General features: G+C 30.2%; 3 protein-coding genes across 3 annotated transcripts; 2 read left to right on the forward strand and 1 right to left on the reverse strand.

Moving 5' to 3' along the window:
• Positions 1-1,831: 1,831 nt before the first annotated feature.
• On the forward strand, positions 1,832-4,293 carry Ctu1 (Cytosolic thiouridylase subunit 1). The gene is made up of 4 exons (XM_088264810.1): positions 1,832-2,076; positions 2,839-3,378; positions 3,671-3,875; positions 3,982-4,293. The coding sequence occupies exons 1-4, from the start codon at positions 2,029-2,031 to the stop codon at positions 4,179-4,181; spliced, it is 993 nt and encodes a 330-aa protein (XP_088120936.1). The 5' UTR covers positions 1,832-2,028; the 3' UTR covers positions 4,182-4,293.
• On the reverse strand, positions 4,246-7,772 carry LOC148306528 (mitochondrial E3 ubiquitin protein ligase 1-like). Its single transcript, XM_088264809.1, has 5 exons — positions 7,540-7,772; positions 6,189-6,504; positions 5,675-5,948; positions 5,110-5,323; positions 4,246-4,554 (listed from the first exon to the last, which is right to left on the reverse strand). The coding sequence occupies exons 1-5, from the start codon at positions 7,654-7,656 to the stop codon at positions 4,435-4,437; spliced, it is 1,041 nt and encodes a 346-aa protein (XP_088120935.1). The 5' UTR covers positions 7,657-7,772; the 3' UTR covers positions 4,246-4,434.
• Positions 7,773-8,957: 1,185 nt separating this feature from the next.
• Positions 8,958-13,470, forward strand: rswl (tRNA methyltransferase roswell). Its single transcript, XM_088264779.1, has 5 exons — positions 8,958-9,288; positions 10,396-10,625; positions 11,029-11,195; positions 11,303-11,669; positions 12,579-13,470. Exons 1-5 carry the CDS (start codon positions 9,111-9,113, stop codon positions 13,446-13,448), a joined length of 1,812 nt encoding a protein of 603 aa, XP_088120905.1. The 5' UTR covers positions 8,958-9,110; the 3' UTR covers positions 13,449-13,470.
• Positions 13,471-14,228: the final 758 nt, after the last annotated feature.

Genomic DNA, 14,228 nt, shown 5'->3' on the forward strand with positions numbered 1-14,228 from the left:
TGATATTAATAATACGGGTAATTAACATAAAAATTTAGGTATGATTGTAGACAACTCCGTGGTGTAATGGCTGGCGTGTTTAGAGGTCCCGGGTTCGATTCCCAGGAGGGGGTGAAAATAAATATCGGTGATTTTACACTCACTGAAGCGCAGGAGTGATAACCTTGCCTTCATGTACGTAACGATCAAGTTAACACTGCGTCAATACGATGCAGTGCCCTATGGACTGTTGGGTGAGGACTAGTGTTAGAAGTCATTTCAAATTGTATAAAGTATTATGAAATCCCTTATCCAATGAAATAATTACAAACTTTGTTACTTATTTATTAATTTAAAAAAATAATGATTTTTTTAATTGATAAATCTAAGCTATTTTTTTTAAAGTTTTTACTACTGATACTTTAAAAAAAAAAGACTTGCATTCTAATGTACTTCTAAGTAATCCTAATTAACTCTTTGGTTGCCAGGACTTTTGGAGTTACTATGACAGAAATATCGCGATATAAACGTAAATAATTTTAAAGTAAAATGTGGTTGATAATTTTTAAATACTATGCCATTATTTAAACAATTCGGTTTTTAAATTTGATCTTCTGCCCGACGAAATTATCTCTCGTAAGTGACGTAAGTAAGCTGAGGGATCCGGTATTTCTCGCTAGAGTACCGAAAGCCAATGTGTCGAATTTTGGTAGTCAAAGGGTTAAGGCAGTGGTTCTTAACCGGTGCTACGCGGAGCACTGGTGCTCCGCGAGCTTGTTGCAAGTGCTCCGCGAAATTATGAAAATTAAAATTTACCTTGCCATTTGCGTAGCAAATATAATGGCTAGATGGCAGCACCCTTGCAAAGTCAAGTTGTTATACGAAATCGATATTAAGATTCAGAAGAGGAAAATAGTAATGACGAAGCGAATAAAAATGGAGTAGAAGTAATATTTTTTTACTTAGCCTCTACTCGTTTACGAGAGATAGTAGTAGTTGTAATGTTGTCGCTGCAAATATTTTCTTGAAACAAAAGATAGAATTATTTGAAGTTAAGTAAGGAAATCAAAAAACAGAATTCTGACGAATATTTAAGTTTAGATTTTGAATACATATGTGTGAGGAATAATATCACATTTCACAATGCATTGTATGTGGAGAAAAAATTATTGATAGCGCGGTGTTTCCTACCAAATTGAAACGCCACTTTACATCAATATACGCTAATGTTGCTACAAAAACTAAAGATTATTTCAAAAGATTGTTGGATATGCAAGCTAAACAAGATAAATATTTTGAACAAAAACTCCGATAAGGCAGTTAGCTTCATATAAGTTTGCTAAATTGGTTGCCGTTTAATTAAAACCACATACCATACCAGAGACTTTAATTATACGTGCATGTTGTAAAATAGTTAAAATTATATTTGGCGATGAAACAATAAAAGAAATAATAAATACTTATCTTTCGGATGATACAATAAAATATACAATTAAAAATATGTCGAATGATATCGAAAGAAAACAATCGCTAATTAACTTTCCAATAAATAATATTGTTTTATTAATACATTTTGCAAAATTCCTCTAATGAGACACAGACTAAGTTTACACCTAGACATTTCATAGCTCTACAGTTATTTAATTCTTCCAAGAATAATAAAAATCATTTTTTTAGAAGCCACAAAAATTTTATTGATCACCTTAAGTTACGAAACGCACCCGATAGAGTCGGCGGTTTATAGTTAGTCTTTGGTCAATACCCACGTGCCGTACTGTCAAAATTTGACACTTGAAATGTCAAAAAGTATTTGACTAAATTTGGTTTATATTCAATCAGGATATATATGAAGTATACGTTTAACGTATTCTTTGCGATTGTATGTGATATTTAATCGTCGAATCTCATGTTTTTTTTACTGCGATATCCTTATACTATTTTTAAGTGTACAGACAGATTCATTATTTATGGTTAATATTAACAGGTTATTTAATACAAATACTTTAGAACACTTACATACACTACTTATTTTGAAATCCCTGGCTCGAAATGCCTGTGACGTGTTCTAAAAGGTGTGGAAAAAATGCTGTCTTAAAGGTAAAATTATATTTAAAAAAATAATAATTAAATATGTATAAATAAATATATGTGAATCGAATGAGTGAAGAAAGAATAATAAAACAAATTTGTAAGGCGAATGTGGTTGGTAATAGAATCAGAGGAAGAGCGAGGAAAACTTGTCATGAACATGTATTTCAAATACTTCAAAGGATCAGAAGAAGAATCAGGAGTCAGAATAATCGGCGGATGTGTATGTGGAAGAGGCGAAGTTGTTTGTAAAGACAGATTGGAGTGGCGTTCTATTTTCTCTGACTATCCCTGCGAGGAAGCGGCGTAATGGTTGAATCTAAATTTCCATAAAAGTAAAACAAAAAAAGAAATAGTCTCTATATGAAAAATATAAAAATATAAAAAATTGACAGGTGTAGTATTTTCATATAACATCATAGATATCTTAACTGAGACAATTAAGTTTTTACCATCTTGCTTACAATTGAACAACCCTATTTATTAGAATTTTTAGAACTTATGCATATATTTATGAGATAAGGACTATTCATGTGATAGTCCAAAGCGCCACCTATTGAATTTTCTATTCATTTGAGATTCCTCCGAATTATTTATGTCTTTGTTGAGATATCTATAATATATTGATAACAATCCAAGTGTTATCTCCAGTTTTCTTTTATTTCGCAGCATGGAGAAGCTTAAAATATAGTAAACAATAATATTTATAACTATTTTTGTTATTTAATTTATTTAAAACGCAATTTCATAACAATATTATTTTTGTTTTAGAGGCCAAAAACAGGTGATGCCCTCTGTAAAGAGTGTTTCTTTGATGCCTTTGAAAGTGAAGTTCACCATACGATCACCGAAGGTGCCCTTTTCCAAAGAGGAGACTTAGTAGCCGTTGCAGCATCCGGAGGAAAAGATTCCACCGTTCTCGCATATGTTCTCAAATTGCTTAATTCCAGATATGATTATGGATTAAATTTAATTTTGCTTTCGATCGATGAAGGTATCACAGGATACAGAGATGACAGTCTAGAAACTGTGAAAAAAAATCGAGATGATTATGAAATTCCTTTAAAAACGCTCTCTTATAAAGAGTTATATGGTTGGACAATGGACGAAATAGTCAAAGTTATAGGCCGAAAAAATAATTGTACATTTTGTGGCGTTTTCCGAAGACAAGCTCTGGATCGAGGTGCCGCACTGCTAAAAGTAAATTGTGTAGCCACTGGACATAATGCAGACGATATTGCGGAGACAGTGCTCATGAATATTTTAAGAGGTGATATAGCGAGACTACAAAGATGTACTTCAATAATAACGGTAAGTTTTCTGCTTTATTTGTAAGAATAATAATTGTAAATTTTCTTAAGCCTCGAGTTATTCTGATTGACCCCTAAAAAGAAATTAAATTCTACAGTTATTAATTTTTTTATAATTGAGATTTATTTTAGTTCTTAAATTTTATACATGAAATAAAAATGTATAAATTAAGGTCATAGTACATATTTGAGTAAGTTAATATTGTGTAAAGTATAAAGCTTTATTAACAATTTTAATACCTTCTTGCCATTTCTGGTTCTTTCTCCTTTAAGTACCTGGTTTTCTGTTTCAGGGAAGCGATGATGGGATTCCAAGAGTTAAGCCCCTTAAATACACTTATGAGAAAGAAATTGTAATGTATGCATACTTCAAGAAGTTGGTATATTTTTCCACTGAATGTATTTATGCTCCAAATGCTTATCGTGGCTATGCGAGAGCACTTTTAAAAGATTTTGAAAAAGTTAGACCATCATCTATAATGGATATCCTTTATTCAGGTAATCTCTCATTACATATTCTCATTCCTATCAAATTACGATTCGAAAGTAACCAAAATTCAAGCAAACAAAAAATAATTTGTGTATTTATATATAAAACTTGCAGGTGAAAAACTCTCATTAAAGGAAAACATTAAATTACCAGAAAGGGGAAAATGCCAAAGGTGTAATTTTGTATCATCGCAAGAAACTTGCAAGGCTTGCGTTTTACTCGAAGGTTTAAATAAAGGTTTACCTCGATTAGGAGTTGGTAAGAGTTCAAAAGTGAAACGAATAATGGCCGAAAATGTCAACAATTCTACTTGACAATAAAATGTAACCATTCTATAAACTGAAAATTTTCTCACAAGGATTAAATGAAAAACAAAAATATGTATTATTTCTATTTTAATAAATTTTCGTATTAGTAACATAAAAATATAAATTGTTAGTTCTTTTGAAAAATTTTATCAGTTTTTTTCATATACCTTTTTCTTTCAGCTTTATAATTTATTATAGTATTTACATAACACTTAGTATTTTTTTTTTAAATACATCTTTTTTTATGTTTCAACAAAAATTATGTTATAAATGCTGCTGCTTTGGATGCTATTGTAGCTCTACATACGGGACAAACATCCTTTATATTTTCTGAGCAATCTTCACATATTGAAACATGTCCACACGGTAAAAGAATTATCTGGAAAAAAAATAGCAGAAACTAGTGATTAGTGCTCTTTACTTATCTTTAATGGATCAAAGAAACGGGCACTCAACACATGGGTGTGCTTTATAGATTCCAAATATTTTCAGAAAAATAATAGAATTGTAAAGAATGTATCCTTTACACACTAAGGACGGGAAAGGTATTTCTACCCGTTTGGTCGAAGGGTATTTTTACCTTCTGCGCCGGCCTCATTTTAAAGTCAGAAAGGAAGGAATTATTTAATGTTTTTATATGAATGTTATGTATCAATCTCCTTGTTAAGGTCTTAACTATATGTACAAAATTATCAAATTCCGTCGCCAGCGGTCCACAGGTGTAAAAAAACACCCGTCCGAAATGTGTTAAAAATAACTGTATAATTTTTACTCAACAAGGGAAATTTGTCATTTATTTTTATTTATTGTCCTGTTATAGATCATAAACATGGCCTCAATAAAGTTAATGTCTGAAAAACAGACATTGTACTAAAAATTACCTTGAACTTTTCACATTTCTAATTATTATTATCTTTATTAAAAATTTACACACCTCTTTTGGATTTTCTACACATACAACACATAACTGATTTTCTTGCATCAGTGTATTGGTGTCACGCGCTCTCGCCCTCCTTTCTCTCCTGGACATAGCTAGCTGTTGTTTCAAATTTTCCTCTTCCTGATATCTTTTCTTTCTTGAAATGTATTTAATTAATATGCTACCAGATAATATTATACCAACTGATCCAAATATTATGACAAGAATTCTGAAACAGAATTTAACAGTTTCTTAAGAAATCTAAACTCTCGAATTCGCACACTTTATGTAGCTTCAAAAAACAAAAAAACAGTACCCTAGTTTTGCAAGGAATAAAGTTTGGACAGTATAAGATCTATTTACATTATCTTAGTAAGTCAACAATCTAGAAAACTCAATTGTGCAAAATCTAGAAATCAGTTTTAACCTTGTTATTATTCTTTGGTAATATTGAAAATAACATATGAGTTTTCTCTTATTTAGCTGTACATAGATTATGCAGCAAAACCAATGGAAACTGCAGATTTTATAATTATAATTTGGAACTTTTATTGGACTAATAATTTTTAAGTTTTATAACCTTAAAAAAGTTCGCGATTCACCAATCTTTTTTAAAAGACTACTTTTAGAGGAAGTAGTCAAGTACAAAGGGAGCCCATTCCTGGGGGGTTGTAATTTTAATGTTCCACCCTCATTTCCATTTAATTCTCCAACTGCTGTAATATATGTGCCATTTCTGAGCATTTCTTCTGTTGTTTGTAAACCTCGTTGATGGAGTCCAGCAAAAAATCCCCAGATGTAATCCATTACACTTGGAGAAAGTGGCTCAAATCGATCTGAAGTAATCTCCATTTCTGAAACAGTTTTAATTTACTCGAATCAGTTTTTCTACCTTTGGTTTATTTATACATATATGTGTGTGTGTGTGTGTGTATAATTATTGTATAATATTAATAAACTATACAATATTTACTTTCTATTTATACCCGAATAGTGTTTTACTTAGCCGGTCGAATAACATGGGACAAATTGGAAAAAAAACTATACTGCATAACCTATAAATATTTTAAAGTAATAATAATAAGAAATTATACCTAAAATGTTTGCTTCCAATGCATCAATAACTTCAATTTCAACTGAATTTCCCGATAATACAAATGGCATAGAGTTGTATATTTCTTGAAGTGTTCGAGATTGATGCGACCAAAATCCACCCGTACTCCTGGCAATAACATGTTCCTTAACAACAACTTTCTGGATGACTCCGGAGATATCATTATTAGTGTTACTCTGTAGAGAGTTTCCTAGTGGTTTCACTATACCTCTGACTACAACGTAGGGGATGATGTGATCAGGGTATTTATTTAATTCACCTTTTAAATCTTCATTTATTTCCAAGGTTGGAGCTTTCTGAAAATTAAGATTTATCACAAAATTGTCATCAAATTTGCCTATAACCCCATTGGACTAATAGAGAATTGGTGACGCCATAAATTCACTTGTATCATTTATTTAAAATATGTTTTTATTATGGTTTCTCACGTATGATACAAATTAGTACTATTTTTTCTCAAATAGATAGAACTCCATTTATCCCATCTAACAGCGGTACAGCCTACACTTTATGTTTGAGGTTTAAAAATTTTACTTACAGACTATTAGTTTGTCTCTTCCGAAACCAAATATGAATCTATTATTAAATCAAATGTAAATTTTAATAATTCAGTGTCAGAATACAGATGTTATATTTGCATAAAAAGTGTGTGGTAATAGGAAGTGGCCTACTTTACACTTTTAGGAATACTTTGGATGGTCATATTCCCACATTTATTGCAGATTATAACTTTAGCATTGCATACACGGCATATTTAACAAGTAAAGTGACTTTATTGGTTGGATTTCAGTACTGAATATGTTTCATTACACAAACCAATGCAACATTATGCATACAAGTATCTTAAAATAAAATAAAAACCTATTACTAAAGTCATTTAAATATATTTTAGTAATAATGCGCCTGAACGAATTTAGTCCGCCTCCGTCGTGTAATGGTCAGCACGCTCGGCTACCGTTCTGGAGGTCCCGGGTTCGATTTCCACGGGGGTCAAATAAATATAAGTGATTTTTTCACTTTAATATTTATTTAATATTGCCCTCGACTGGTACCTGAAGCGGAGGGCTGATCACCTTTCCTTCGTGTGTCAACGATCAAGATAACACTGCGTTTATATGATGCAGTGCCCTATGCACCATTGGGGTGCGGATAAGGATTAGAAGAAGATAAATAATGAGCCTGACTAATTACGAGTGTACATTTAACTGGTTATAAGAGCTGTCAGGAAGCATTGTATTGACTTCCCAATATTAATATTGAGTTTTTTGTTTTTATTTGCAACAAATCGGATGTGATAAATAAAAATTATTTGGTAATATGATTCTACTTACGTCAAGAGAAAATATTACATTGCGATATTTTAATAACTGTCTGATGCAAATTCCCAAAACTAGCGAATCTATGCCAAGAGCTATGCTCTCAGCAATCACATGATTCATAAAATCCATTTATAATTTTAATACTAAACAACTAAATTTAAAACATTGTAAATTTTCGCATGGACCCAGAAACTGATGATAGAAGAAAACCTATATAACGGCGATCAAAGAAATGAAAAATTGACAAATTTTAACCATAGACAAGGATAAAAAAGAGACGATGGACCAGACCAAAGCTACAAACCAGACCTAGAATAACATTTTAGGGTTGGGAGGGAATAAAAAAGGCGATCAATTTTACTATCATTACCATTAGTAATCATGACTTGGCGGGTGTTTTTGCTAAGAATTTCCACTCAGGACTTGACATGAAATTATAGCAACTTAAAACATAAAGAGTAAATCCACTCGCAAGTTGGTATAGGCTGTAAAACTCAAGTTGAAGCCTAAGTTGGGCAATGATAAACGGTGTTGCATAAGCCGTAGGTAGCTAAGCTAATGGTGATTTGATACTTGCCACTTTCTTTACGTGTTTGCTTTAATTTTTATTCAGCACAATGTTTTTCAATTTCTAAGTGGATCCGATGCGCACAGCGCAGTTATTTCTGAACATAAACTCGTGTCCCGTCAGGAAATATACATAAACATTATTTAATTTATTTAAATATATATATATATATATATATATATATATATATATATATATATATATATATATATATATATATATATATATTTATATATAAATATATATATATATACATATATTTATATATATACATATATTTATATATATACATATATATATATATATATATATATATATATATATGTATATATATATATATTTTTATATCTTTATAAATATATATATATATATATATATATATATATATATATATATATATATATATATATATATATATATATATATATATATATATATATATATATTATATATAACCGCCTCCGTAGTGTAATGGTCAGCACGCTCGGCCACCGTTCCGGAAGTCCCGGGTTCGATTCCCTAGGGGGGTAAAATAAATTTAAGTGATTTTTTCACTGTCATATTTATTCAATATTACCCTGGACTGGTACCTGAAGCGGAGATAACACTGCGTTTATATGACGCAGTGCCCTATGCACCATTGGGTGCGGATAAGGGTTTTATTATTATTATTATATTATGTTTATATATATATATATATATATATATATATATATATATATATATATATATATATATATATATATATATATATATATATATTTATATATATAATAATAATGACGTGTGTGTAGCGTACCTACTTAATTTATAACGTTGCACTACATCGTACAACCATCGTGCTGTAAGGACCATCCCTATTGTCAAATAATCAAATGAAGTACATAGCCCGGGATCGCATAACCTCGAATTTCACCTTCTGTTTATGTTTGTGTTGTGTTTAGAATAAAGTTTCTAATATCCTTTACTCAGAATTATAAAATCTGTTTTTAAACAGTTAACTTTTGTAGATCTTATGATGAATAATTGGTTACGAATTAAACCGCTTATTAATTTAGGGTCTCTGGTCACTTCGAAATGTTTATTTCACCAACCTCTCAAATTGATTGTGAGGCAGAATGTTTATTTAGAAAGTAATTTTACTCAAAATGCCTTTTTTTGTATGCAGTCACCCACTAAGCAAGATAATGCCGGTAAGTGAAATAGTGAAACCGGGGTGCGATTGAATAGCTTTTGAAAGCACGGTACAGTTATGAATGAGTAATACATGTCGCTCACTCCTTTCAAGAACGTCATGAATCAAAAACTTGATTTTTCAGGAGATCGTTTTTAAAGTTTAAAAATAAATATCAAGCCACTTATTGAACTTTTTACTGTGCAACAGATCTTTTTAGTTTAAACTAGAAGGTTTTTTCTCCATTTGAAAAATAACTAGTTTATTTTAAAAAAATAATTAAACAATACCTTTTCTTCAAAATGCAAAAACAACACTTTCTGCCCTGTAGCGGGTAAATATTAAGTTAAAAATTTGCCTCTTTTGCTGGGACATAGTACATTTTCTGGGCATTCCGAAAACATGCACAACTGAAAATTGACGATTTTTGATTTATGACGTTCTTGAAAGGAGTGAGCGATGTGTCAGATGTTTGAAGGTGGGGACTGACCAGAGCATTTTGTCGTAACCTGGCTCACGGCAAGCTATGGATGGAGCGCTTGGCTCGCTGTACTGACTATATGAATGCTTGCATCGTAACGTATTACGTTACAACAAAATGCTCTGGTCAGTCCCCACCTTAACATGTTACGTTAGAACGAAATGACTCCGGTCAGTCCCTACCATAATAGTTTAATACTGATTGTGATATTAGTTTTGATTTAACTCCTTACATTTTAAAGAAAAAATAAAGTAATATAGATATGGCAGCCAAATAAAATAATTTTTCTTAACTTGAATGAATTTCTATTATAAAAACAAACATTTGTTGAGGTTATCAAGTGAGAAAGAAATGCTAGTATAAATACTAATAATTTTAATTTGATCATCCTTCATAGAGTAGGGATTAGAAAATTCCGCCATATTTGAAATCCCAGGGAGGTAAAAATACACAATAGGTTTTTTCAATTACTTAATATTTGTTTAACATTACTCTGGACTGGTACTTGAGGCGCATGATTAACACTGCATCATGTTAATGCAATATCTCATTCACCATTAAGCGTGAGTGAGAGTCAAAAGAATAATGTGACTATGAGTAGGATTTCTTTAATTGGTAATCATTTAATGTCTTATGTTGTTTAAGCGGATGAAATCATCAAAAATGTATGCAAAGGTGATCCAGAATTAGAAAATAAGTTAAGAATCATTATGTTGGAAATAGAAGTTATGAGACAGGATGGCCGAAATGCGCCAGAAGAAGATTTTTTTAAACAACACCATTGGGAATACATCCTTGCATTGCCAACCCGATCGTCTAGACATAAGTATTTAACGTATTTATGGAAAATTGAGAGAAAACAAGAAAACCAAAAAGTGGGTAACTATATCACCTTATGAGAATACCTAAAATACTTATGCTTAAACTACCAAAACTACAAAAGATGTACAAATTTAGTATTTATAAATATGTATATCGCAGTGCCTTTTTTTACGGAAAAAATTTGAAAATCAATTAGACAAAAAAAAATTGCGCTTAGGTAATTACAATCTGTATTTATATAATTCATTTTAATGATAAAATATGGTATTGTAATGAATATTTGAATAATTTTTTTTTAGTAAAAAGCTTGACATGAAGTGAGTTCTGGGACCTTTTTTGTTTTAAAAAAAGCCTTGTTTATACATATACAAATATAAATATTTCACACCTCTTTTAAGTTAGTTAAAATTATGAGATATGTAATGAAAAAAAACTATTTTTTTGTTTTTTTTTTAGATTAAAAAAGACGCAGCTAATAAATCATATCTTGAAATGAAAGCACAAAGAGAAATAGATAAACTAAAACCCGAAGTGGTTAATCCGGATATTTCATACAATTTGTCTGAAAGTTCTTTGTTTCTCAGAATATATGATAAAACAATGAATGCAGGATATAATAACAGGTATTTAATAAAATCATTCCTAGTACCTGTAAAATATATTTATATGCATGTCATGTAATTTCGCATATTTAATTTATATATTTTAATACTATGTGTATTTTTTTAAGGTTAATGAAAGCAATGCAATTTGGTGAAAAACTTATCATTGACTGTTCTTACGATGATAATATGACTCCATTGGAAGCAAGAAATGCATCTAAACAATTAACAATAACTTTTGCTGAAAATCGTTTCCACAAAGACCCGTTTGATTTACATCTTTGTAATTGTAATAAGGAATCTATAAATATAAAACAGCTGTATAGAAATATCCCAACACTAGTTGAACCGTGGTTTCCCATGCACATTCATACAGAAAGTTACCTAAATTTGTTTCCCAAGGAAAATCTTGTTTATTTGACTCCCCACTGTAAGAATGAACTCGCATCCTTTGACCCTAATGCAATATATATTGTTGGATGTATGGTGGATAAGGTAAGTTTAAATAAGAAATTAATATTATTTCAATCCAATTGATTTGATTTTCATAATGTAAATGTGCAGATGATAAATACATATTATTAATGTAGGATATTTTTATATTTAATTTTTTAATAAATCATTTGAGAATAAAGTGATGATTAAAATGGTAAATATTTGACATATATTCAACAAAGGAAGAGGAAATAACACTGACAATATAAATTCATCATATCACACAGAATAATAACTGCTCTGCACCAGGACGGAATTGATATAATAAAAAATAGAACAGGATTTGTGCTACCCCTTTACAGTCCATCTGTAAAGTTTTTACTTTAGCCGGTCTCCATACAAGGAAGGTTTGGTTTCATACGGATTACATTGTTATTTCACCTTGACAATAGGATTTTGTATCTGTATAGCTTATGTGGATAAGTGCGTACAATCAGCAATCAGAAGACCCGGATTTAAGTTATGGTGCCTCAGTTTTCCTGAGATTTGATGAAACTCTTCGTCATTGTGATTTTTTCTCTTTGATTATTTTATTTTTGCATAAGGTTTACGATAAGAATATATACAACATATTTCTGCTATTAGCCTGTGAAAGTATTTTTTTTATTATTATAGACTTGTATGCTTAGTCATAATTATCACTTAAATTTCTTATTTCCTTTTTGTAATATAATTGCTATGATTACTTTTCCATTGAAAAATGTTGCAAACCAATGCTGCAGTACTTAAGCTAATTTATTTTTCTTAAAATATAATAAATTAGTACCATAAAATACATTATTTAAATTTTTTTCTGTTACAAATTGGAAATTATTTGTAAAGGTTTAATTTAATCCGAGATAAAGATAATTTTCCTTGTCTTTAAAGATTACATTTTAAAAAAAAACTTAAAAGGTGTTTTTTTTTCAGGTCAACAATGAACCATTATCGTTAGCAAAGGCAAAAGAACAAAATATAAAGATGGCTAAAATCCCATTAGATAGATATTTACAGTGGAGTCCTGGTTCTGGGAAAAGTTTGACCATTAACCAAGTGGTAAATATTATGCTGGATTTAAAAGTATCTGGGGATTGGGAATATGCCTTAAGACATGTCCCTAGAAGAAAAGTAACGGATTATAATAATTTTCAAAAAAATCCTTATTCTAAACAAGGAGAGATGTACAGGCCACGTAAATCACTGTACTCTTTGAGTGGCGACTACAATAACAGATATGAACGGAACAATTCTTTATCCTCAAGAAGTAGTAATTATGCAAAAAAGAATGATCATTTATCTTTAGAAGGCAATAATTATACAAAGAGAAATGACCATTTATCTTCAAGTGGCAATAATTATACAAAGAGGAATGATCATTTATCTTCAGAAGGCAATAACTATACAAAGAGGAATGATCATTTATCTTCAGGGAGCAATTATTATACAAAGAGCAATGATCATTTATCTTCAGGGGGCAATTATTATACAAAGAGAAATGATCATTTATCTACTGGAGGCAGTAATTATATAAAGCGAAATGATTCTTTTTCATCAGAGCGCAATGACTATGTAAAGACGAATGATCCTTCATCTTATGGTAATTATACAAAGAGTAAATATTCTCCAAACAATAATTTTACTCAAAATAATTCTACACATCGTGAAACTTACGCAAGAAATGAAAGAGAATCTTCTACAAATAATACTAACATAAAAAATGACAAGAAAAAAATACCAACAAGTTACCAAAAAAGAAAACTACTTACATTAAACTCTTTATTTGATGATAAATCTAAATAAATAAATTTTGTATGTAAATAGATTTCAGTTGTTTGATTTATCTAAAATACTTTTCCTTGCAACTGGATTTTAAAAATATTGTTATTATTTTCAGGAAACGTAAAATAGTTCTCAGATTTAAAACATAACCTGGAAGAGCATGATGTACATGCTGATATAATTGTTAGTTTTTTTTTATTAAACTTTTGTATCTCCCTGGACTACCACTGAATGTGGTAAATTATCACCCTGTCTTCACAAACTAATTTAAATTAATTGTGTCGGGTCGTGGTACCGTGGTTAGTGTCGCGGACTCAAGTCAGAGTTTCTCGGTTCGAACCGTTTCACTCTACCACAATTTGATACCTATTTCTAATAATGAGCCGTTTAGGCTCACAGAAATAGTATGAAATTGAAATATTTATGTAAATAATAAAAACACAAATATGTATTTCTCTTTCATTAAAAAAAAAATCAAATTGTGTCCAGTGCCAGATTGAAAATGTAAGCTTATAATTTTTTCCATTCCTTTTGAAATTGTGTCCGGTTTCTTTATAACTATTAAATATATGATGTCGCTCACTCCTTTCAAGAACGTCATAAATCAAAAAACTTGATTTTTCAGGAGAATGTTTTTAAAGTTTAAAAGTATAATACATACAATGTATTAAAAATAAATATCAAGCCACTAATTGAACTTTTTACTGTATAACACATCTTTTTAGGTAAAACCTGAAGGTTTTTTCTCCATTTGAAAAATATTTAGTAAATTTAAAAAAATAATAAAACAATTCATTTTCT

This window comes from Brachycentrus maculatus, unplaced genomic scaffold (genome assembly GCF_059751285.1).
Source record: "Brachycentrus maculatus isolate JH-2025_06_01 unplaced genomic scaffold, ASM5975128v1 h1tg000238l, whole genome shotgun sequence".
Taxonomy (NCBI): Eukaryota; Metazoa; Arthropoda; class Insecta; order Trichoptera; family Brachycentridae; genus Brachycentrus; species Brachycentrus maculatus.